Here is a 25091-nt window from a genome sequence, read left to right on the forward strand (position 1 = left end):
AGGGAAGGACTAGTCAATGTGAAGATGTGTAAGATCGTTCTACTATATTACAAGAAAAACTGACATGTTTTTAACTTGTTGCACAAATGTCACAAAATCACATGGCTTCCAAATAGAATCTGTGGTCTGGATTTCATGTTGAAGGAGAACGTTTTTGGTCAAATGAAAGTATATAAATGTACACAGCATATTTCATATGTAAAACAGTCTTGGAAACAGCTGGCGAGATTATTCACTGCCTTAGCCGAAAATGGATTTTACTGAATGATTGTGAAACTTTCTAAATCACCTTGTGGCTTACCAGCTGCAGTGAGCTCAGTTGGACTCTAAATGTTTGTTGAAACTGATTGCTGTTTATTGTTCATTAAGGAATTTTAGTCTAAAGCACATGATATCTGTTTTTATCAAAACATATATAACTCAACAAAACCTTAATAAAGCAGTATAAACAGAGCTGAACACATACCTTGTGAATGGGGGTATTAGGAATCTGTAAATTAGAAATGTGTTACCCCCAATTACTGATGACATGAATATGCTCTTTTACTTTTTATAAACCATGGGGAATATATTATTGTCAGCATGCTGCTAAATTAATTTATATAAGAATGTCTGTCTATGCCTAATGCCATGATTTTGCTTTAATATAGATATAATATTTAGTACTAAATGCCTTATCAATTAACTTTTTTCTACATTGACTTTTCTACATTGCATATTAGATATAATATTTCTTCCAAATAAATATATAAATTCAAATATTAATGTAATATTTTATAATTTTGGATTTTAATAGTAATAGTATAGCTGAGAAAACAATTAGTACTTAACTGTTTTGGAATTGCTAGATTTAAGAGATATTTTAAATATAGTCCTATCTTTTAATTCCTGTTATCAGATAATATTGCCCGCCACCCCTCATTGTTACTTTTATCTATAGACCCTTGGGTGGTTCCCCATATTCCTTAATATTCTTAACTCCTAATCATTACCACTCTTTTTAATACTATACATGTATTCATTCTTGTCAATTTTCATATCCATGTAGATGACCTTTCCCTCATCCTAGTGTCTTTATTAAGCTTTTAACCAGTGATTTTTACCTGATTTCCATCTTCCACCACCCCTATTGCCATTACCAATAACTGCAGACTCTCCATAGCCTCACTTTCAAGCATCCTTCTCTCCAACCATCTCTTCCTATCCTTCTAGCTCACTGCCTCTAGTATTCCAACCCCAACATTTCTTTGACCCTACCTGGACATCCAGTCCATCGATCCTACCATGTTTTCGTTTTCCCTTACCTCCTTGATGTCCAGACTCTACTTCCCACCCAGCTTAGATTCTGATGTCCATGGCAGTCATAGTTGCTCCTCAGCATGTACCCTCAAGTGCCTTGCCCCTCTCCCAGTTCATCTCATTCAATTAGCAAAACCATAACCCTGCCTAAATAGAAACATTTACCTCTTTCATTTTCATGTCTATACCTGTGTAGCTGAACATGGCTGGGAGGGAAACATGCAGTGACTAACACTAAATTGTCTTGCTTTTAATTTGTGACCACAAATATCAAGTGACTAGGCAGTGATCACATTCATAGTTCAATCGCTTTCATATACTCCTGGGTCACTATCTTACATGTTTCTCTCTCCCCAAAACTCCCAGTCCTCATCTCCCATGCTCTGTTTCTGCTGTTGGCCTTCTTTCCTACTTTCCTGGGATAATTGGAGCACTCTGATCTGAAGAGAAAATCTCCAGACCAACACCACCAGCTGTAGAGCAGGGGTACCCTTCTCTTTTGTTCACTGACAATCTGCAACACATAGTGCCTGGTTTATAGTGGGTGCTTATTAAATATCTGCTGAACGAATAAATAGTATCGTTAATATTCTAAAGGAAGCATTAAAATATTAACTTGAAAACTGCTATGGGCACTATCTCATTTGTCTGGCTACTTCACAGCTCCTTTTATCAAATTGGACCTCTTGCTCTTCCATCCTAAACCATTCCTTGCTCGTTGTTCCTTATGGTGAGTGACACTGGCCACAGCTCATTTGAGCTCAATACCTAGGAGATTCATTCCTCAGCCTGCTTTTACCAAGTCCCTCCCCAGATCAGCTCTACTTTTGAAATTTGTGTAAAGTCAGGCCACTGTTTTGCACCCTCACTTATGCCATCACTATAGTAGTCTAGTAGTCTCTGAACAGTTCTTCTGGATTCCCCTCTGACCTTTACCTACCGGCCAGAGAGCACCTTTTAGAAGGGTAAATCCGTGGCACTTCCTTCCTTAACAGCATTCGTTGACTTTGCACTGCATTTAAAGTAATCTTCAGACTCTGTGCTTTAGCCAACAAGACTGCAAGGTCTGGCATCTGCCTACCTCTTCAACTCACATACGATTCAGTCTCTATTGGCATTCTGACAGCTCTTCAGAATGTATCAAGCTCTTCAGTGCCCAGGGGACTTTGCATTTATTGTTCTCTCTGCCTGGAATGTCTGATTCTAGTTTTACCCTCAAGTCTCAGATCAAATATCACCTCCTTAGAGAGGTTTTCTTTACCACCCTATGTCATATATCCCACCCCCATTTTTCTCTAATATATTATTCTGCCTTTTTTTTTTCCCATAGAGCTTTTCAGAATTTGTATTTATTTTATTTATTGATGAATGCTTATTATCTTACTCTTCTAAAGAATATAAGCTCCCTAAGCCATCTAATTTATTATGAGAGTAGAGGCTACTATAAATATGTGATATGAAAGTGAAAGATATATCGAGGGAACCTTTGCTATGTGTAGAGTCTAGATTTACTACTGTGTGAGATGAAGCTGCAGGTTGGGAACAGTTTTTATGTATTTATGAATGCTATGATAGGAGGTATGTATGGTTGTTTTTGCAGGTAACATGCAGCTACAGAAGATTTTTGGTAAAGCTGTTGACATAATTTATTCATTTACTCATTCTTTCTTACAGCAAATGTGCCAGAACTGTTCTTTGACCTTGGGAAACAAAGATGTCTAAGACATGTTTCCTGAACTCTGCAGAGAGCTGCGCTGGTAAACACATGACTTAATACAGTGGGATGAGTGTTGTCTAGAATAGTGTTCATTATGTTATTCAAATACCTCTTATGCCTAACCAGCTGTGCTTGGGGCTGATCAGAGCTGCTCGTTCGTTCGTTCTTTCTTTTTTCTTCTTTCTTTCTTTCTTTCTTTCTTTCTTTCTTTCTTTCTTTCTTTCTTTCTTTCTCTTTCTTTCTTAATTCCATGTGGTTCTTATTATGATAGTCACTTCTTTGAAACTATATTTAGCAGGCATATCACTTTCTCACTGTTTCCTCTACTTCTAATAAACTGCAATTTCCACCATTCATATGGCTATTAAAAAGGCTATGATATTCTTCATGAGAACCTGATCAATATGTCCACTCCATCTCTTCTCTGGGAATTTTTATATTTGAAACCCAGAGAGTCAAATTTCGTTTATGTCCTGTTAACCTTACATGTAGGAGCTAAGTTAGGTTGGCTACAAATGGCCATGTAACACACTGCAGCCACAGAGGACAGTTGGTTTGGAAGCTGCAGGAATTGATTCCCAAATGTGGAGAAAGCCAGCTGCAAAGAAAGAGAAAGTAAATGGAGAGAGACACGTGATGAGCTTCAAGAGCCTGCCTCCAGTTGTTCCTGAAAGCCAGCATTCATCACTCCACTTCCTGTAGATTGGTTTATTCAACTCGTTCTGGAATCTGTAAGCCAATAAATGTGCATATTTTGCCCAAGCTAGAGATTTGACTGAACCGTACATTTTTGGGGGCAATATTATTTTTTTTTCAGTTTTATTGAGATATAAATGACATACAGCATTGCATAAGTTTAAGGTATACAGCATAATGGCCTGACTTACATATATTGTGAAATGATTAATACAATAAATTCTGTTAACAGTCATTATCTCACATAATTACAAAAATTTCTTTTTCTTGGTAACGAGAACTTTTAGGATCTATTCTTTTACTAACTTCCAAATGTACTATACAGCAGTTTAACTATGATCATCGTGTTGTATATTATATCCCCAGGACTTAGTTGTCTTATAACTGGGGATTTGTACCTTTCGACCACTTTCAAGCAATTCCTCCACCCTCAGCCTTTGGTGTTCATCCTACATGAAATAAGTCAGACAGAGAAAGATAATACTTTCTCTACTATGTGATCAAAACTTTCATAAATACTGTATGATCTCACTTACGTGTGGAATTTAAAACAAAAACAAAAACCTCACAAAGAGGTCAGATTTGTGGTTACCAGAACCATACATTTAAAAATATTAACTACAGAAAATTCTCCATGTATCTACTTTATATTTTGCACAGAGGGATCCTCAAATACATGGCTTCATCTATCCTCTTAGCAGTGATATTAAGGGGAGCTGTTCTTTAGCATATGCTACGGCAAATGGTGTCCACAGCTGCCAACTCTGCTCGAAATGGCTTCTCTATTTGCGCTGTTATATACATATGGAGCCTGGATTATGTTCAAAATGACTTTATTTTTTTAATTCTTCTGGGAGGGACTTAGCAAGTAATTAATATCTCTTGGGGAAGTCACTTAAAATTTCTGTATCTCAATTTCCTAATTCTAACATGAGCAAAAGAATACCTGCTTCATGGTTATTGTTGTGAGCATGAAAAGAAAGCATGTCATAAAGACCTAGGACTGTGCCTTCCAGATGAATTTTTTCTTTCTTCATTCTTAACTGGGCTGTATGATTGGAGGGGGTGGTATTTTAAACTTTGAGTTCTTAGTAGGAAGAAGGTTGAAAATAATCTTTAAACAACTCCCCTAGCTGGTTAAAAATGAATTAATTTATGACATTTTTCTAGGTAAAATTCTTAAACCATTCCCATTCATGGCATACCTGACCCCTTTCCCTGCTTTATTTCTGACTATATACTCATCACCTGTCAATATGATACAGAATGTGTGTGTTTATTTCATTCATTGTCTTCTCCCTACCACTGTAACATAAATTCCCTGAGAACAGAGATTTTTGTCTGTTTTGTTCACTTCCGTATTCCAAATATCTCAAAAAGAGCTGGCACATATCAGGTGATCAGTAAATATTTATTGAATGAATGAAGGAAGGAATATTTTAGAATAACGTTATGACTGTTACTCGTGTTGTATTTGTTAATATCAATTTCAAAAACAGTTATTTATAAACTTTCTTTTGTGTTCCTTAAGTATTATATTATTGCTTTCCCCAGAGCTGACATCTTAAGACATGAGAGAAGGGAAGGATGGAGGAAAGATTTAGATACCATATGGAAGCAGTTCCACTCTTGATAAAAATGGCTCACAGCTTTTAGCAACTGCTATTAAAACTACTGTTCATATAAAGACTTAGTATACATAGTAATTCCTGAGATCCTTTTGGAGATTCCAACTGCCATTCTTTTAATTAAAATATTTCTAATTAGAGTTTTAAAAATTAATAGACTTTTTTTTTTTTTTTTTTACTTTTCAAAAGATTTTACTTACTTATTTGAGAGAGAGAGAGAGAACCTAAGCTGAGGGTGGGGGGCTGCTGCACAGGAAGAAGCAAACTCCCCACTGAGCAGGGAGCTTGAAGCAGCCTGATCCCAGGGCCCTGAGATCATGACCTGAGCCAAAGGCAGATGCAGGTACCCCAATAGACTATTATTTTAAAGTAATAGATTTTATTTTATTAATAGACTAAAAAAGTGCCTGATTTCTTAGAGCACTTTAAAATTTTCTAAAGAAAATTTTAATAGTAGGTACAGAGAGTTCCCATATACTTTTTTTCAAATCAAATTTTAAGTTACTTTTAAGTCTCTTTGGAACTTATTCCATAGATATATTAGCACATGTACAGAATGGACCACATATTATTGCAGTTTGTCTTAGCAAAACATTGAAATTAACCCTGTGTCTCTCAATAAGACATTGATTAAATAAACTTTGTACAACCAGTGAAATATTATACAGACGATTTTTTTCCGTGTGCTGATATGAAAATATCTGAAGGATATGCTATTAAATGAAAGAGTGAGATGTTACTTTTATGAGAGAGGAAGGAATAAGAACATATGTTGTTCTTGAACACATTTTTGTAAATAATGCTAAAAGAGCTTAGTAATGGTGTTCTAGATCATTTGGACCAAGCATTCAACTAAGGAAACCTGGAATAATTGGTCAAAATACAGAAAACATCTTTTTGAGAGCCTCAAAAAGCTAGCAAGTTAGTGAAAGATGACTGTGACAAGATCAAGGAGAAGATGAAAATTCAGGGTGGTAAGCCATGTGTTTGGGGTTACTTTTGCCCTGAGAGCATTGGTCCTGTCTAAGAGGCCACTGAGTGGTTGACCGGGAAACCCCAACAGAAACCACTGTACAACTGAGGCATCTCTGTGCAGTTTGATCTGCCAGCAGTGGCATCACCAAAGCTCTAGGCCATTCTAGCCCATTGTACACAATTAGAGAACTAGTAGATTGTCTGATGTTCCCACAGCTGCAGCAGCAAAGCTGGGGGCTGACCTAGTCATCTACAAGTTGGCACTCCAGCAGGCAGTTCCATTCACTCACAGTCCTATTCACCTGCTTTCTACTGAATGGCATAAGAAGAACAAGGTCCAGAGGCTTCGTGCCTACTCCCTGACCATGATCACCCATTGACACCAATCAGCTTAGGGAAGAATTTTAGCTTCTACTGATTGCAACACCAGGATTGAGCAGGAGTTCCAGCAGTGCTAGAAGAACAAAGCAGACTAAAATAAACATTGCACAGGTTCCAAACATTAAGCTGTCTTTTAAACAAAAGCCCACAAAAGTAGGGCAGAATCTACCTGCTAAACCTAACAGTGTGACTGCGTTTTAAATGGTAGGATATCAGCAAATAGGATCAAGAGTCTCCTAACATATTCAACAGAATGTCCTGGATATATATATGTTGTGGATATTATATAATAATATAAATGTGCACATACATCATTGTATAAGTTTAAGGCAGCTTGATGATTTGATTTATATATGTTGTGAACTGGTTACTATAATAGATTCAGCTAACATCCATTTTCTCATATAGATAAAATAAAAGGAAAAAACATTCTCCTTGTACTGAGAACTCATAGGATTTATTCTCCTAACAGCTTTTGTATATATCATAAAGCAGAATTAGCTATAACTATCATGTTTTACATTACATCCCTAGTCCTTACTTATCTTATAACTGGAAGTTTTTACCTTTTGACAGCCTTCTTACAATTTCCCTTTCCCCCATGCTCTACCTCCAGTAACCACAATCTGATTTCCTTCTCTGTAAGTTTTTTTTTCTTTTGTAAGATTCCACATATAAGTGAGACCCTAGCGTATTTGTCTTTCTCTGTCTGACGTATTTCACTTATTATAATGTCTTCAAGGCCCATCCATGTTGTTGCAAATGGTAGGACTTCTATGTTTTATGACTGAATGCTACTCTAGTCTATATATATATATATATACCACAACTTGTTTATTCATTCATCCATCGATGGACACGTAGGTTGTTTCCATTGTCTTGGCTATTGTAAATAATGCTGCTATGAACGTGGGGGTGCAGATAGCTTTTTGAGTTAGTGTTTTCATATCCTTTGGATATATTCCCAGAAGTGGAGTTATTGGATCATATGGTAATTCCATTTTTAATTTTTTGAGGATCTTTCATACTGTTTCCCATAGCAGCTATACAATTTACATTCCACCAGCAGTGCACAAGGGTTTGCTATTCTCCACACCCATGCCAGTATTTGTTATCTCTTGTCTTTTTATTGATGGCCAAACAGGCATGAGATGATATCTTATTGTGGTTTTAATTTGCATTTCCCTAATGACTGGTGTTGATGAGCACTTTTTCATGTATCTATTGCCTTTTGTATATCTTCTTTGGAGAAACATCTATTCAAGTGTTTTGCCCATTTTTAAATTGAGTTATTTGGTTTTTTGCTATTGAGTTGTATGAGCTCTTTATATATTTTGGATATTAACCCCTTATCAGGTACATGGTTTGCAAGTTTTTTTTTCCCATTCCTCAGGTTTTCTTTTTTACTTTGTTAATGGTTTTCTTTGCTGTGCAGAAGCTTTTTGTTTGATGTATTTCCATTTGTTTATTTTTGATTTTGTTACTTGTGATTTAGGTTTCGTATCCAAAATACTGTTTCCAAGACCCACGTCAAGGAGCTTTACTTCTATGTTTTCTTCTAGAACTTTTATGATCTCAGGTCTTACATATAAGTCTTTAATCCATTTTGAGTTTATTTTTGTGAGTGGTGTAAGCTACGGGTCCAGTTCCATTCTTTCATGTGAATATCCAATTATCCTAGTACCATTTATTGAAAAGGCTTTTTTTTTTCCATTGAGTATTTTTAGCTCCCTTGTGAACAGACAAGGATTTTAAAGCAGCTGTCATTAAAATGATCTAACAATTCCAAGAGTAGTGTTAGCAAGATAGATAAATAAGATGTCCTCCATTCAGATCCCCTTCCCAACAATGGTAATTTGACATTCATCTACAGACAAAAGTGCCTTTGAGGGAGATTTGGGATCCTGGTAGGAGATTGTGAAATTTTAATGTGGTCCAAGACCAAGGAGAACCATTTTGTGAAGGCAGGCTCATATCCAGGCAGCTAACTCACCAGTCCTGATCCCAGCTACAGCCCTACAAATAGTAGGTACCCTCTGATTATTCACAATAACCCCATTTGGCCTTAATCCTCTCACCAGTACCATGGACCAAGGAACCAAGGAAGAGTCATGCCTACCCGTGCATTGGTTACTAGGCATACAGACCTCAGTCTTGGCTATAGATGCTGAAGAGGCCCATAAAGCAGCTGTAGCTTCTCTTTGGTGTGGTCCTGGAGCTCCTGGAGATAAACCTAGTAAACTGCGTCAGACTCTAGATTTTAGAAGGGCCCTGTAACTGGGCTCTAGCCCATTTCACCTGCGTGCTGTGAAGAGTCCTCTGGCACAGGGACCCAGCAGGAGCTACTTCTGTCTGTGCCCTCCAGTATCCTGAAAGGGCCCTATATTTGGCTCCATTCCCTTCATTGCCATAATCTGCCAGCAGTCCAGTTGGCACAGGGAATCAGGCAGGAGTCACTAATGTCTGTGCCTCAGGAGATCCTGAAATGGCCCCATACTCAACTCCAGTCCCTCCAACTGTGGTCAGGAAGCAATCAAGTATGTCCTGGGACCTGGCAGCAGACATATCTATCTGTGCCTTCCTAATTGGATATGTAGACCTTAGTCTTAGCTGTGGAACCTGAAGCAGTCCTGGAGCTTGGTTCTTGTCCCTCACAGCCATGATCCAGGGCCATCCTTATACCTAGGGACACATCCAGTGACCAGGGAGGAGCTCTGCTATGAATCTGGTGGGAGACAGACATCCACGCACCTGGTAATAGGCCTACTATCTGAAGACCCAACTGAGGAACCTGATCCAGACCTTTTCCACAGCACCATCCTACTGAGAAAGGTACAGGAAGCAGTCCCATTCACCGAGGGACCAGACAAAATCCACATCTACCTAAGCCCCTGATAACAATCCCATCGACATGGACCCCACTATAGTCCCAGTGACAGCTTTAAACTAGCTGTAACCCTGAAATTCTGGAAGTAAACCTACCAGTCTGGGGAACTGACAGGAGAAGGTCTTTACCTGCCAGAACCAGTCTTTAAAAACTGGAAGAGCTATTTGCTCCTTTAGATACACAGACACCAATGCAAGGCTACATGGCTCATGAAGAATTGGGCAGGTATGACACAACCAAAGAAAACCTAAAAAGCTCCAATAACCTACCCCAGTGAAATGGATATCAGTGATTTGCCTAAAAAATTCAAAATAATCATCTTAAACTCAGTGAAATGTAAGAGAACACACATAAACCACTAAAAAAAAAAAATCAGGAAAACAATGCATGAACAATACAAGAAGTTTAAGAAAAAGGAACCATAAAAAAGAACCAGACAGACATCCTGAAGATGAAAAATACAATGACGAAATTGAAAACGAAAAGAAGAAAGAATGAAAAGGAGTTAAGAAAGCCTACATGAGTTACAGGACATCAAAAATTGAATATATATTTTTATTCACATGGAGAAAAGGGAAGAAAGCTTATGATAAATAATAGTTGAAAACTTCCCAAATGATGGGAGAAATAAGGACACTCAGGTATAGGAAGCTCAAAGGAGCCTAAACAAAATCATTCCAACACAGATGACTCTGCGACGCATTATAATCAAAATGTTAAAAGTCAAACACAAAAGAACTTTGAAGGCTCAGGAGATAAATGACTCATCACATACAAGTGAACACCCATAAGGTTATCAGCAAATTTCTCTACAGAAGTTTTGTAGGCCAAGGGAGAAGGGGTGATGTAGCTGAGTTGCTGAAAGGAAAAAAAAAGCTGCCAGCGAAGAATACTATGTCTGACAAAACTATCCTTCAGAAATGGGGACATAAAGACATTTCCAGACAAAAGCTAAGGGAGTTCATCACCACTAGACCCCAGTGTTACGAGAAATGCTAAAGGGAGCTCCTCAAGCTGAAATGAACGGATGCTAAGTAACAACATGTAAACAAATAAAAGTATAAAACTCATTTGTAAAAGTAAATACATAGTCAATTCTGGAATACCCTAAAACTATAATGGTGGTGTGAAAATCAATTTTATCTCTAGCATAATTGTTAAAAACAATATTAAAATTAACTATAGCTATAATAATTTATAAATGGTGCACAGTATAAAAAGGTGTAAAATTCCTAACATAAAATGTGGGGAGGTGAAGTAAAAATGAGACTTTTTTATCTTCAGTGTAGAGTTTTTAATGCAATTGAAGGTTGCTTGTTATCACCTTAAAGTAGATAATAATTTATAGATAAATAAAGATATTTATCTATAGAGAAAGGAATTAAAGTATATTGCTACATAAAATAAATCACAAAGGAAAACAACAAGAGAGAAGAAAGGAATAAAGGAACAACAAAAAGTTAGAAAACAATTAACAAAATGGTAATAAGAAATCCTTACCTATCTATAATTACTTCAAATTTAAATGGACTAAAAGCTCCAATCAAAAGACACAGAGTGCCTGAATGAATTAAAAACAAGATCCAACAATATGCTGCCTACCAAAGAATCACTTTAGTTTTAGGAACACATAGAGGCTGCAAGTGAAGGGATGATAAATGACTACATTAAGAAAATAGAAAAATCTCAAACAACCTAACTTTATACTACAAGATTGGGGGGGGGGGGGAGAACAAACTAAACCCAAAGTTAGCAGAGAAAATAAAAAAGATTAGAGCAGAAATAAAATAGAGACCAGAAAGACAATAGAAAAAAAATCAATGAAACTAAGAGCTGGTTTTTTGAAAAGAAACACAATGACAAACATTTAGCTAGATTAACCAAGGGAAAAAAAAAAGAGAGGACTCAATAAAAGAATTATAAATAAAAGAGATCCTGGTGATTTTTAGTGAACATTTAAAGAATTAATGCCAATCCTTCGCAAACTCTTCCAAAAAACTGAAGAGGAGGGAACACTCCCAAACTCATTTTATGAGGCTAGCATTACCCTGATACCAAAGCCAGATAAGGACACTATTAGAAAAGAAAACTACAAGCCAATATTCTTGATCAATATAGATACAAAAATTATCAAGAAATTACTAGCAAACTCAAACAGCACATTGAAAAGATTATAAACCATGATCAAGTTGGATTTATCCCTGAGTTGTGAGGATGGTTTAACATATGCAGATCAATAAACATGATATACCACATTAACAGAATGAAGGAAAAAATTGCAGGATCCTCCCAATAGAGGCAGGAAAAGCGTTTGACAAAATTCAACACTCTTTCATGATAAAAAATTTCCAACAAATTGGGTATAGAAGGCACATAAAATAAAGGCCATATGTGACAAGTCCACAGCTAACATTGTACTCAGTGGTGAAAAACTAAATGCTTTTTCTCTAAAATCACAAACAAGACAAGGGTGCTTACTCTCATTCCTGTTCCACACAGTACTGATAGTCCTAGCTAGAATAGTTAGTCAAGAAAAAGAAATAAAAGGCAACCAAATAAGAAAAAAAGAATAAAATTGTCTCTCTTTGCAGATGACATGATGTTATGTGTAGAAATTCCTAAAGACTCCACCAAAAAACTGTTGGAATTAATAAATGAATTCAGTAAAGTTCCAGGATACAAATCAATATACAAAAATTATTTGCATTCCTATACACTAACAATGAACTATCTGAAAAGAAATAAAGAAAACAATCTCCTTTACAATACATCAAAACTAAAATATATAGGAATAACTTAACCAAGCAGGTGAAAGACCTGTCCACTGAAAACTATAAAATTTCAATGAAAGAAATTGAAGAAGACAAATAAATGTAAATCTATCCCATGTTCATGGATTAGAAGAATTAATATTGTTAAAATGTCTACACTGCTTGAAGCCTCAATAGATTCAACACAGTTCCTATCAAAATTCCGTCATTTTTCACAGAAATAGAAAAAAATTCTACAATTTGTATAAAACTATAAGAAACTCCAAATAGATAAAACAATCTTGAGTTGCAGATATCACAATTCCTGATTTCATATTTTATACTACAAAGCTATAGAAATCAAAGCTGTATGTATCACAGTTCCTGATTTCATATTTTATACTACAAAGCTATAGAAATCAAAATAGTATGGTATTGGCATGAAAACAGACACATAAATCAATGGCATAGAATAGAGAGCACAGAAATAAACCCATGCATATATGGTTAACTAATAATTTATAAGAGAGTTAAGAATACTCAGTGGGGAAATGATAGTCTTTTCAATAAAGTGTTGGGAAAACTGGTTATTCACATGGAGAAGACTAAAATTGCATCCTTGTCTTCCAGCACTCAGAAAGTTCAGCTTGAAATAGATTAAAGATTTAATTGTAAGGTTTGAAGTTGTAAAAGTCCTAGAAGAAAACGTTAAGGGAAAAGCTCCTTAACATCAGTCTTGGCAGCAATTTTTGTTTACAAAACCAAAAGCACAAGCAATAAAAGCAAAAAATAAAGAAGTCGGGCATATTTTAAACTGAAAAGCTCTGCACGGCAAGAGAAATAATCAACAAAATGAAAAGGCAACCTATGGAGGAATTGGAAAAATGTTTGCACACCATATAACTTATAAAGAGTTAATATTCAAAATATAGGGAACTCATACAACTCAATAGCAAAAACAAATAATATGATTAAAAATGGAGAGATGTTCTGAACAGTTTTACAAAAAAAAAAAAGACATACGAATGGACAAAGGGTACATGAAAAGATGTTCAGTGTTACTATTCATCAGGGAAATGCAAATGAAAACCACAATGAGGTATTACCTCACATCTGCTAGGATGGCTATTGTGAAAACACAAGAGAGATAATAAGTGTTGGTGAGAATTGGAAGAAAAGGGAGCCCTTTTACACTGTTGGTGGGAAGTAAACTGGTACAGCCACATGCAATTAAAATGAGATATCACCATAAAACTACAAGAATGATTAAAATCACTCCCTTATTGCTGTGTGAAAGTAAAATTGAATACTCTAAAAATGGCTTAACTGTTCCTTTTAAAACTAAGAATGGCCTTAGCATCACAACCCAGCAATTGCATTCTTAGGCATTTATCCCAGAGAGATGAAAACATATGTTTACACAAAAGCTTATGCATGCATGTTCACAGTAATGTTATTCATAATACTTAAAACCTGGAACTAACCAAATGTCCTTCAATGATTATTGATAGTTATTAATGAATGGTTAAACACATTATCATACATCCATATCATGGAATAACACTCAGCAATAAAAAGGAATAAACTATTGTTTATTGTGCATATGAGCACAACTTGAATGAATCTCAAGGAAATTATGCCGAGTGTAAAAGTCAATTTCAAAAGGAGATATACTTTGAGATCCCTGTTATATAATAACATTGTAACATAACATGATAATAGAAATGGAGAACAGAATAGTGGTTGCCAGGGTTTAGGTATGGAGCAGGGGAATGGGTGGGTATGACTATACGGTGATAGCAAGAGGGAGTCTTGTGATAATGGTGCAGTGAAGTATCTACACGTGTGTAAGATTGTGTAGAGCTCCACACACACACACTGCATGTAAACTGGTGAATGTAAATAAGTTCTACAAATTCTACCAGTGTCAATTTCCTAGTTTTGATATTATGCTATATAGTTTTTCATGAGACAAGCTGGGTGCATGGTACATGAGACTTTTTGTACATATCTTTGCAACTTCCTGTGAATGTATAGTTGTTTCAAAATAAAAAAAGTTTCTTAAAAAACTGCAAATAAATAAAAAAATAAGAAAATATTAAAAACATCCTTAGAAAAATTCAGATTTTCTTTAAAGAAATGTGGCTGAACTCTCAAAAATAATAATGGAAACAAAAGAAAATTGAAAGAAAGTAACCCCAATACACAGTGAGATATGTGAAAATATTTTCAGGTCTAAAAAAAAGATTGCTGTATAAAACAAAACACAGAATTTGTCATTACTAAAATAAAAGGTATTCCTAATGCTGCTGAGAATGATCCCAGATGGATGGTTGGAGATGAAGGAAGAAATAGAGCAATAAGAATAGTAAATATGTAGATACATATAAATGGACGCTAATGCCAGGAGTGATAAGTGGAATCAAAGTATTCTAAGTTCCTTGCAAAATCTGAGATGAGGGAAAAGAACCAATGAATACTTAATGTACATAAGTCAGTATTAATTTATAATCTCTGGATAACCACTAAAAGAATATTAAAAGTGTGTATGGCTTTCAGACTAACAGGAAAAAGTAGAATAAATTTCAGTCAATGCAAAGAAGAAGAAAAATGAACAGTTTTGACAAAATAAATAGAAAAGTGATTTATACAAGACAGGAAGAATTTTTCCTCAAGCTATCGGAATTTACTGTATGGCTATAGTCATTAAGATTTTGTAACAATGGCATAAGATTGGCAAATAGATTAATGAAAGAGAATATAGGTTCTAGAAATAGGCCAATGTATATATGGCTACTTGATTTTATGACTTTTGGGGTGCATGCAATCAAAATAAGTACTCACCATGGAGCAGTGTTCACCTATGATAGTCCAATATATCCATCACAAATTTGAAGCTATACTTGCCATAGAGACAGAAATGTGTACATCCTTTCCTTAGATCCTTAGTTCTAAGAGGAAGTGCTGGGCATGCACTATGAAATTTCCTCATTCTGTCATGCTGAGTCCTTGTTTTAGTTACATATTTTTTTACAAATGATTAAAGTCTAAAGCAAATTAATTCATACTCAACTGAGGGACATCCTCCTTCTTATGGTGATTTCTTTATACATCTGCTACTTCCATCATGGGTTGATTTAATTAATTTCTTTGAGTTTTGAAGTGCTTCACTGCTTCTTCAAGTATCACCTATATTTTACTCCTACAGTGGTATTTTTGAGTAAGACTCTGGAAATTCCTACCTAACACCAGATAAGTTGTTTTGATAGACTTTTATGTTGAACAATATGATTCCCTAACTGAAAATATTTTCATAGGATATGTTAATATTTTTCACTGGGGACCTCGATATTTGCCTGGAAATTTAATTACAAGCTTGTACTTTTATATGAATATCTTCTCAAAGTAGATACTAAATATTCAATAATTTAATCTGAAACGACATTTCTGTATTAGAGGAAAGATTAGTAGGCATTAGATAAATATTATATCACTTGTCATCATTGAGTAGTTCTACTGGTTAGATTTAATTATTTGCCTGTATTATTAAAAGCCGGGAGGATTCAGTGTCTATGACTTAGCTTTAGATTTAGAATGGTTAATTTCATTAATGGTTAATTTTCATTGTGGTAATTTCATCATTCTTAATATTACTAAAAAACAACTTAGTTTTTGCTTTCCCTAGATTATCTAGATTATATTCCATAATATACAACAGGGCTAATTAAATGACATTTCTCATTATAAATGAGGATTATAAACCTAATTTTATATTAGATTATATTTGAAAATCGCCAAGAGCCTTTCAGAATAGGAGTGCAAATTTTCTTTTCCCTAGGCCTGTATTGTTGTGGGTGGGTGTGTGACTATGATGGTTTGCATTGATGGGTTGTTGGTGAGGGGCAGGTAACCAGCAATAAGCAGGGATTTAACAAGCACATACGAGTTGGGTTGTGCATCTTGTATGCAAGCCTTTAATTTACATTGAATGATTTAATCTATATAAAATACTTGACACTTGTGCATATTGGGTTCAATAAATAACTGATATTTTAATTATTGCTATTCACTTTGCTTTCTGTTGAGATCAATGTTCCAATGAAATCTCAGTTTTGATTGGGAATGAGGGAACTGAGTTTAGGGCAGGCGTGGGCATGGTTCTGAGATGGAGGAAGGTTGAACAACCAGCAGATAATTTGAGTTCTCTGAATAGAAGACAGAAAAACATCAAACAGATGTCTGTCCCCTTCTCACATGTGCATGGAAACCTACATGCTGCATTGGAACCCATTCCTGGCCAAAGCCAAAACTCATAACAGAGCTTAAAGTTGTAATGAGGCAGAAAAAAAAAAATCTCCCTTGTTCTACTTCCATTCAGAAAGATGGAAGGAGAGAAAGGAAAACATGGGTTCTGGTGTGGGTAGAAACCAAGTAGGATTTGATCAACTGGGATTGGTGACATCAATTTAAAATGATGTTGTTTCAGGGATGCCTGGATGGCTCAGTCGGTTAAGTGTCTGATTCCTGGTTTTGGCTCAGGTCATGATATCAGAGTCATTAGATTGAGCCCCATGTAAGGCTCTGTGCTCAGCTTGGAGTCTGCTTGAGATTCTTTCTCTCCCTCTCCCTCCGCCTCTGCTGTTCTCTCTCTCTCAAATAAATAAATAAATAAAATCTTAAAAAAAGATAATGTTTCAGAAAAAAGTGTTTCTAGGAACAACTGAATTTTAAGTGGACATTCTTTCATATATTTGTTGATAACCCAATGTCCACTACCTTCCTATTTATGACATATAGTTGGGTGGTGGGGGTGGGGTGGGTGTCAGAAGGTTGAGATTTCAAATGCAAATTTTTAAGAGACCTAGTTAAAAACAGAAAATTGAAACATGTGCAGATTTTGAATTAATTCAGTGATCAGATCTTAATACAGTTTTGAACTAAAATAACACTCTACAGATGATAATGTGCCATATGCAATTAATATTTAAGGTAATTATAGATGTTGAGTAAGAAACATATCTGATTGACACCACCTCCATTATTGAATGTAATTGTCCTGCATGTTTACCGATTTAACAAAAAGGCTAGAAAGTCCCGAGATTTTAGAACTGGCTTTAATTTTGTTTCTTGTTAACATTCTCCTGAGGTTAAAAGGAACAAAAGTAGTACTTAACCTTTTAGAGTAATGAAGTACAAAGTAACTTACTCTCAAGGAAGTAATTATGTAAATAATTTTGGGGCAGAATGCCATACTGTCTATATGCTGTGGGACCCACAACAAGGATTCTTATCCTGGAGTCCGTGAAACCTGGTCAGCCTATGGATGAGTAAACACCAGGAATGTTACGTAAAATTTGGTGTTTGTGTGTACATATGTGCTTTTTCTGTTTGTTTTTTAACTAAGGAGTCCCTTAGCTTTCATTAAATGAAATGATCTTTTATTAAAATATTTTCTACTGTTGACTGCTCATTTCAGTTTTAATAACGACTCCATGATGAGCTACGTCCTCACTCATGGTTTTGCTTTTATCTACTGGACAGTAAAATGTATTTTGAGACATTCATCATTGTTATTTAATTAGTATCCATTCTCCAGTTCATTAATTGTGCTAATGTTACATACAGTACACGGTTATCTATTATTAGATATAATAGCCCTAAATTCCATTAGTCCTTACATGTTGTATAATATAAATTTGCATTCAGTAATTACTTAATGGTTCTTTAAATTGTTTTTCAAAATTTTTAAAAAGAATGTTATCTTCATCTGTGTATTTTTAAAATTAATATATTTGAATTAGTACCAGTAACAAAATTATAATTAACAAGGTAACAGATATTAATGCAGGGGACTGTCTCAATATATAGTGTATTCATGAAGTTAAAGTCTGTAGTTGATAATAAACTATATTAAGAGGACATCTATTAGTTTTATAACCAGAAAAATAAAGCCAATAAAAAGATGCGGTATGCATATATAGCATCAAAAATGTATGCTATAAACTGTCATAAAAATGGTAATGATAGCAGTAGTAATAATAAACATATAAGCATATAACAATATTATGATGTAAATATATAAAAGTAATAGTAAGCATGAAAATAAAAGCTAACATTTCTTTTGGGTGGATCATTATAGGTTCAGTCAGGAAAACAGAAGCCACTCTATGTATCTGGGTCATATTGGGTTTAAAACAAACCAGTTTATGTGATGGTGAGTTAGAAGGTGGGACACAGAGGCCAGGGAAATGCTGCTGAAGGTTGTGGGGCTGTTACCAAAGGCAGGATGAGGTGACCCTGAAGGTCTCTGCCTGGAGCACAGAAGTAAGTGGCTCTCAAATGCTTGCCCGGAAGTTGCTGCAGTCTCCAATACCTTTGCAGAGCTCCCAGAGCTATCCCAGTCTGCAGTGGTCTTCACAGATTTGCTGGGAAACTGCTGTGAATTTTTCATCTGCCTTCATACATGCCTGAAGTTAATTCTGGAGAATTTCTTCTGCCTCTCTATACTCTTTCCAAGTCTCCTCTGAATTCCTTATCCTGGAAACTCTAACCCAGCTCATATAAAGGAAATTTTGGGAGACAGTTCCCAGCCTTAGGAGGAAATGTAGACAACCTATTATAGTAGGCTACATATATCCCAACCACTTTATTAATGCTTTGCAGCCATCTTATTTAACCCTCCTGGCAACTCTATGATGTAGGTAGTATCATCACATTTAGTAGATGGAAGTGTTGAATGTTAAAGTGATTGTCTTGCCCAAAGTCTTATAGCTAGTAAGTAGAAGATGATTTTAAGAAGTGTCCATTTGGGGCGCCTGGGTGGCGCAGTCGTTAAGCGTCTGCCTTCGGCTCAGGGCATGATCCCAGTGTTCTGGGATCGAGCCCCACATCAGGCTTTGCTAGGAGCCTGCTTCTTCCTCTCCCATTCCCTCTGCTTGTGTTCCCTCTCTCTCCAGCTGTCTCTCTCTGTCAAATAAATAAATAAAATCTTAAAAAAAAAAAAAAAAGAAGTGTCCATTTGATTTCAAAGCTTTGGTGACTAATCATTACCTTATCCTGTGTCTTCTATTGCATTTCATTTACATTAGTAATATTATTAATATTAGTTAAGTATGAATTGAATCCTCCATTGATGACAGTTGTTAATATATTTTGTTTGCAACATTAATGCCCCAAATTTAACTAAGCTTGTAAATGCAAATCGATCACATTAAAATTAATACCTACATTTTATCAATGCCCAGGTCCTTAGCCTAAAATTTCCACAAATGTTTTTGTTCCAGGGCAGGAGTGCTATTACCACTTTCATTGTTGTTTGAATTTTTATGTGCCCACAGCCAACATCTCCCAGAGAGCCTTGGCTAAAGGAAGACTTGAATGTCACTGAAGCAGCAGATGAGAAGGGCGCCCCACACTATAGGGCTGATTCCTGGCTGAAAAGGGGGCAGGCAAGGCCATAAGTAAAAGAGGCCCAGGTGGGTCCTCTCCAAATCTTGCCCAAGTTCAGGGCAGCCACTGAGCTGTTGGCCTGAGCTTTGGGGAGGGCTTTCATCATTGAGCTGGACGGCGGGGTCCTGTGCCTGGTCCTGAGGGCTGGGGAGCAACTCCCCACGGTGGCTCCAGCATCTACTTTGGGTCTGAGGCTGGAGTCTCCCGTAAGTTGGGCGGGGCAGGAAGAGTGGGTTTATGGCAACTGGCAGGACTTCGGAGACGCAGGGTACCCTGCAGCCAGCTCCTGGACCACAGGGTTAGGAGGCGTCATCAGGGCTTATCCTGGTTCCCGGACTCTGGGGACGTCTACTTCCCGGGACAGGCTTGCGGCGGAGTCCAAAGAGCGGCGTCGGCGGCTCTCCTTTAGAGCAGTCGCGGAGGTGTCTGCATCCCGGGGCAGTGTAAAGGCGTTGTTACCCAAGGACTCTACTCTCTAGGCGCTCGGGCGCTCTTAGTGCTCTGGCGCAAGCGGGCGGGCACCCGCACGACGCCGGTCCGTCGGGGACCGCGCGCTGGCGCGCGTGTCTGGGTCTGGGTCTGCGCCTGCGCGGGTGCGCTGTCACGGTAGAGCGGGAAGTCGCGAGCTTGCGCCGAGTTCCCGCGCTGTGGGCGTTAGCCTGCGGGCTCTGCTAGCTGACGCCCAGAGCGGGACACAGGTGGCCGGTGTAGTGTGGACGGCCAGGCGCATTGTCTCCATCTTGGTCAGGTTCTAGCACCCGGGGAATTTCATGTCACAGGTGAGAACTGTAGATAAGCCTCCTCTCCCTCCCCGGAAGTCCAGCCTCTTTACCTGACACCGGTTGCTGTTTTAAAGTATTTTTTGCCTTTGTGCAAATGATCCCTGTGAAACTTTTCTGCAATAGGGTTTCTGTCGCCAACCCGACATTCTAGCAACACGACTCCTTTCTCATTTCCCCAATCTATCCAACCTTCAGTGTGTTTCTGTGTATATAAATGTGGGGCGGGATCGTGGTGGTAGCAATCGTCCTTTTTATTGCTAGGAGCATCTTTGCAAGTCTGAGGATTTAAATTTTCACGTCTGGAAGAGAGTTTTCTGTCCAGTTCAAGTCCTCAGTATTATTCATGTCCTAATGTTAGTGGATGTATGGACTGAGAGTCAGGATAATTCCTCTTATAAACAATAATCTAGAGCTAGATTGTTGTCCAGTCAAGGTACTCAACATACCCTATTGCAAACATTAACTGTTTTCATTTTATTTAAGACTAAATTTGTCCTGTGTTGTTAATATATATATTCATTAACAGAATATAAGAATATCCAAAATTAATTACTAGACTAATGATATTTTAAAATTTACCAGTGATTATTTGGTTTATTATGACCATATGACCCTCTTCTAAAGACAATATAGGAACACTTCAGTTTTTTTTTTTTTTTAAAGAAAGAAAATACCCACAGAAACTTTCCATCTAATTTGAAAGGTAAAAAGAAGTGCATGAGATCTCCAGAGCTTTCAGAATAGAAGTTGCTATGGCTTTAAAGGCTTGTTATCTGACCTGATTTTGCTTTATCTGAGTGCCCAGGCCTTCTGTGACAAGAGTAATCTAGTTGGTTCTTCTATTTATTTTCCTTTTTTTCGGGTAATGTACAATGAATTTAAATATATTTTATAATACTTCTTTTCTACAGAAGCAAAATCCAAAATGTTTTAAATTGCATTCCACTGATGTATAGTTGAGGTTTAATTGAACCCTGCTTTGTTTTAACCACAGTATAATGACTTCTTTAGTTATAACTAATAGTTGAGATCTTAAATAACAGAAATAAAGAAGACCCATACCAACTGGTTGTTGCTTATTTCTTTTTCAGAATATATTTTAAAAAATCACATTTGTCTGATAAATATTTTGCTATGCAGTGTTTTTGTGGTAGAAATCCTTTCTTCTTTTTAGTTCCAACTCTGTGTTCAGTCTGCACATTTGAGATACCTTGAATTATTTTATCCATGTCTCTGAGATCACCTTGGAATCTTGTCATCTACATAGTCTTTGTAGCCTCTACTTAGATAAATCTGTGTGTTTCTAGACTGTTAGAAATGTTAGCAAATATCCCTGAGATATCATGACAGCAGTTTCTTGTAGAGGAAATTTGAAGAGTTTATTTTGCTGGGCTAAGAAATCTATGAATGCTTTAATTGTTGTTTATTAGGACATTAAGGGACTTTAATTATTAATATTTACCTGGGGTCAGCAAACCAAGAATTAATTAATTAATCCATTCATTCATTCAATAACATCTATGAGCTATGAAGAGTTCCAGGTCCTAGCAAAAGAGTAGAGATCAAACCAGGCCAGCCCATGTTCTTAGTGCTGTAGCAGAGGGCAAGCAGAGACACATACAAAAAGATGAGCAAATATTTAATGAGATGATTCTACAGAGTACTAAATGCTATGAAGAAAATAAGATAATGGAAGCGATAAAGATTTACGATGATTTGTTAGGGTAAGCCTCTCTTAGGAAGATATCATTAGAGACAAATGATGACAAGGCAGCCATCTGAACTTCTGAGAGAAGAGCATTCAAGGCAAAGGAAATAGGCCACCAACAAAAATAGACAACGGGATGGGGGAATTTCCAGCATTCCTTCTGTTAGCACTCCTAATATCTAATTTTCTGGCCCACTCATAAGACCATTTCCTCTCACAGAGTCTAAACTTAAAATGATAATTAGGCTAGAATTCTGGGCTAAAACTACCAAGGTGAAATGTGATTGATACGAATGTACAATGGTGCATACAAGTTCACAAACCTAGTTACCCAATACAAAATGATATCCATGTGGCTTGGCAGCTGTTCATATGAGAACAATCTGGGGATTCTAATTGACCACAAATTGGAGCTTGCTCTTTGCTGCTCCTGACTGGAAAAAACAATGTATAGATGTTACCCCCAGGCAGCTTTCCGCCCAATTTAAGGCATCATTATAGCTGTCCAAAAATGGAACAGGCTGCTTCAGCAGGTAGAGAAATCTTCATTGCTTAACTCATTAAAAAAAAAAAAAAAAAGAATGAATACCCATCAGGGCTTTGGGAAAAAGTAAATTCTCTATTGTTTGGAGACTAGTTTAGACACATTTTGGTTTCTGCGAATCTATGGCTTGTTAACTTGTTTCTTTTATTCCAACACAATTTTCTTCATTTTGGGATATTTGTATATGGTTAAGAAGGAAAAATAACATTGGTATATAAGGTATATGGTAAGGTTTACCAAAAGTTTAGTCTGTAATGACATTTCTCAAAATAGTAACCTGAGCCTTAAAATTCTTGGGCTATAGTTTTTAAAAGAATTTAGATCAGAGTTCTAGTATTTCTTTGGCCAAGTAGAATAATAAAAATAAATATAAGTAAATATATCTTGGCTTTGGATGTGTTAGCTGTATAACATAGTTTACATTTCTGCACTTCACTTTCCTCACAAGGAGGACAGTAACTTGTACCTGCCTTAAAAGATTATTATTAGCATTAAATCATTTGCTGTATGTAAAGCAGTTAGAGCAGGGCCTGTCATTAGTAAGTGCTATGTAAGTGTTCACTGTTATTATTAAATATAAATGTATGCTCTATTCTGCCTTCAGGAATTAATGACCAAATTAATAACTGAAACACCTGACCAGCCAATCCCATTTCTCATTGACCATCTTCAGTCTAAACAAGGAAATCGCGGACAACTTCAAAGAACTTTATCTGGATCTGCAGCTCTCTGGGCAGAAAGTGAAACATCAGGTAAGTGAAAAAATATATTTTACAGTTGATTTTTATATATTTAATGTAAAATGTACAAAAGTCTTTCTGATTATAAGATAAATGTAGATGGTTACCAAGGGTTTCATGTATTCATTTGCTGCTTCACTCATATGCTAAAATTTCACTCGTGTGGAATTTCAGAGAAAAAACTAATGAACAAATAAAAAAAAAAAAAAACAAAGAAGACTCTTAAATACAGAGAACACACTGGTGGTTGCCAGAAGGGAGATGGGGGGGGGGTAATTGGGGTGAAATAGATAAAAGGGATCAAGAGTATACTTAGCTTGATGACCACTGAGTAATGTATAGAATTGTTAAATCATTATATTGTACACCTGAAACTAATATAACACTATATGTGAATTATACTTCGAAAAAGAAAAAAATTAATTTGTCATAAAATATTCTTGAATATGAATATTGTTATATATTATGCTATGTATTATGCTTCAAAATATGAGAATCTGTGTGAGTTCAATTTTAATAGAAGTAAGATTAAAATTTGCGTGAAAAGATTTCTTTCTGTGTGAGTTCAAACTAATTATTCTAAACTTTTTTCTTTTCATGAAGAATTTGAATTAAATGCTTATAGTTTATCTGTAGAAAGAAAAGTAAACAAAGATTTTTAAAAAGTTACCTTTCACTTTGCCCAAACTGATGATTATTCTCTATTTCCTGTGGTACCTATTTTTATCTTATGTAGTAAGTTTAACTTTAGGAAGATTAATTTATTCCGGACATTGGGGAACCGACCTGCAATACCTCATCTCCCTGATAAGCACTGATTAGATAATTGGGTAGACCCGACTTCGATCTTTGCTTATGGATTATGTGTCTGATAGCTTTTTTTACATACTGGTTTTTTGGTTTGGCATTTACTTCTAAAACCAAATCTCCCATGCCTGTTGTCTCAAGAGCCAACTCCTTGCCTAATTCCCATGGGAATCTGACTGATAGGACTCCGAATGTGTTCCTGACATCTTCACTTTTCTTATCCTCTTCATGCTTTATGAGATCCTCTGAAAGGATTTTGGTCCTCTTTGGCTATATTCTCACATTGGTACCTTCATGAGACCATGTCTCAAAGCCATACTAAAGGGGGTAGGGAATAGGGTATCCTCTGAAAGAATGTAGAGTTTTCTGCTGGCAGTTATCCATACAGAAGATATCTGCATTATACAGGAAACTAGGATACAAATTTTTGGCAGATGAAAGAGAAAACTCTTGCATTTTCCTGGCCTCACTTTCTTGGGTTTAGATTCTAAGTAGCATGGGTATATAAGCATGAACTCTGGTTTGTAGGTGCAAACATGGCACCCATCATGTAAAGGCAGACCATATGAAATCTATGAGCCCAGTGAAGCACATATGAGCCCATATTTATAAATTATAGTATCTGAAGAGATAGTAGTATGTTAACCTCTGCAGTTTTAATCATCACATGTTTCGTATCTCATACTTTCCGTGAGTCAGAAGTCTGTACCTACCACAACTAGATCCTC

The 25091-nt window shown here is 36.3% G+C and overlaps 1 protein-coding gene across 1 annotated transcript in view; it reads left to right on the top strand.

Annotated features, from left to right (window-relative positions):
* LOC113253071 (uncharacterized protein C8orf34) overlaps nucleotides 1-25091 on the top strand; it is a 136111-nt gene that overhangs the window by 51149 nt on the left and 59871 nt on the right. Inside the window, 1 exon segment of the mRNA XM_026495928.4 lies at nucleotides 23421-23568. Within this exon segment, the coding sequence (XP_026351713.3) occupies nucleotides 23421-23568 (148 nt within the window).

Source organism: Ursus arctos, unplaced genomic scaffold (assembly GCF_023065955.2).
Source record: "Ursus arctos isolate Adak ecotype North America unplaced genomic scaffold, UrsArc2.0 scaffold_6, whole genome shotgun sequence".
In the NCBI taxonomy this organism is placed as follows: domain Eukaryota; kingdom Metazoa; phylum Chordata; class Mammalia; order Carnivora; family Ursidae; genus Ursus; species Ursus arctos.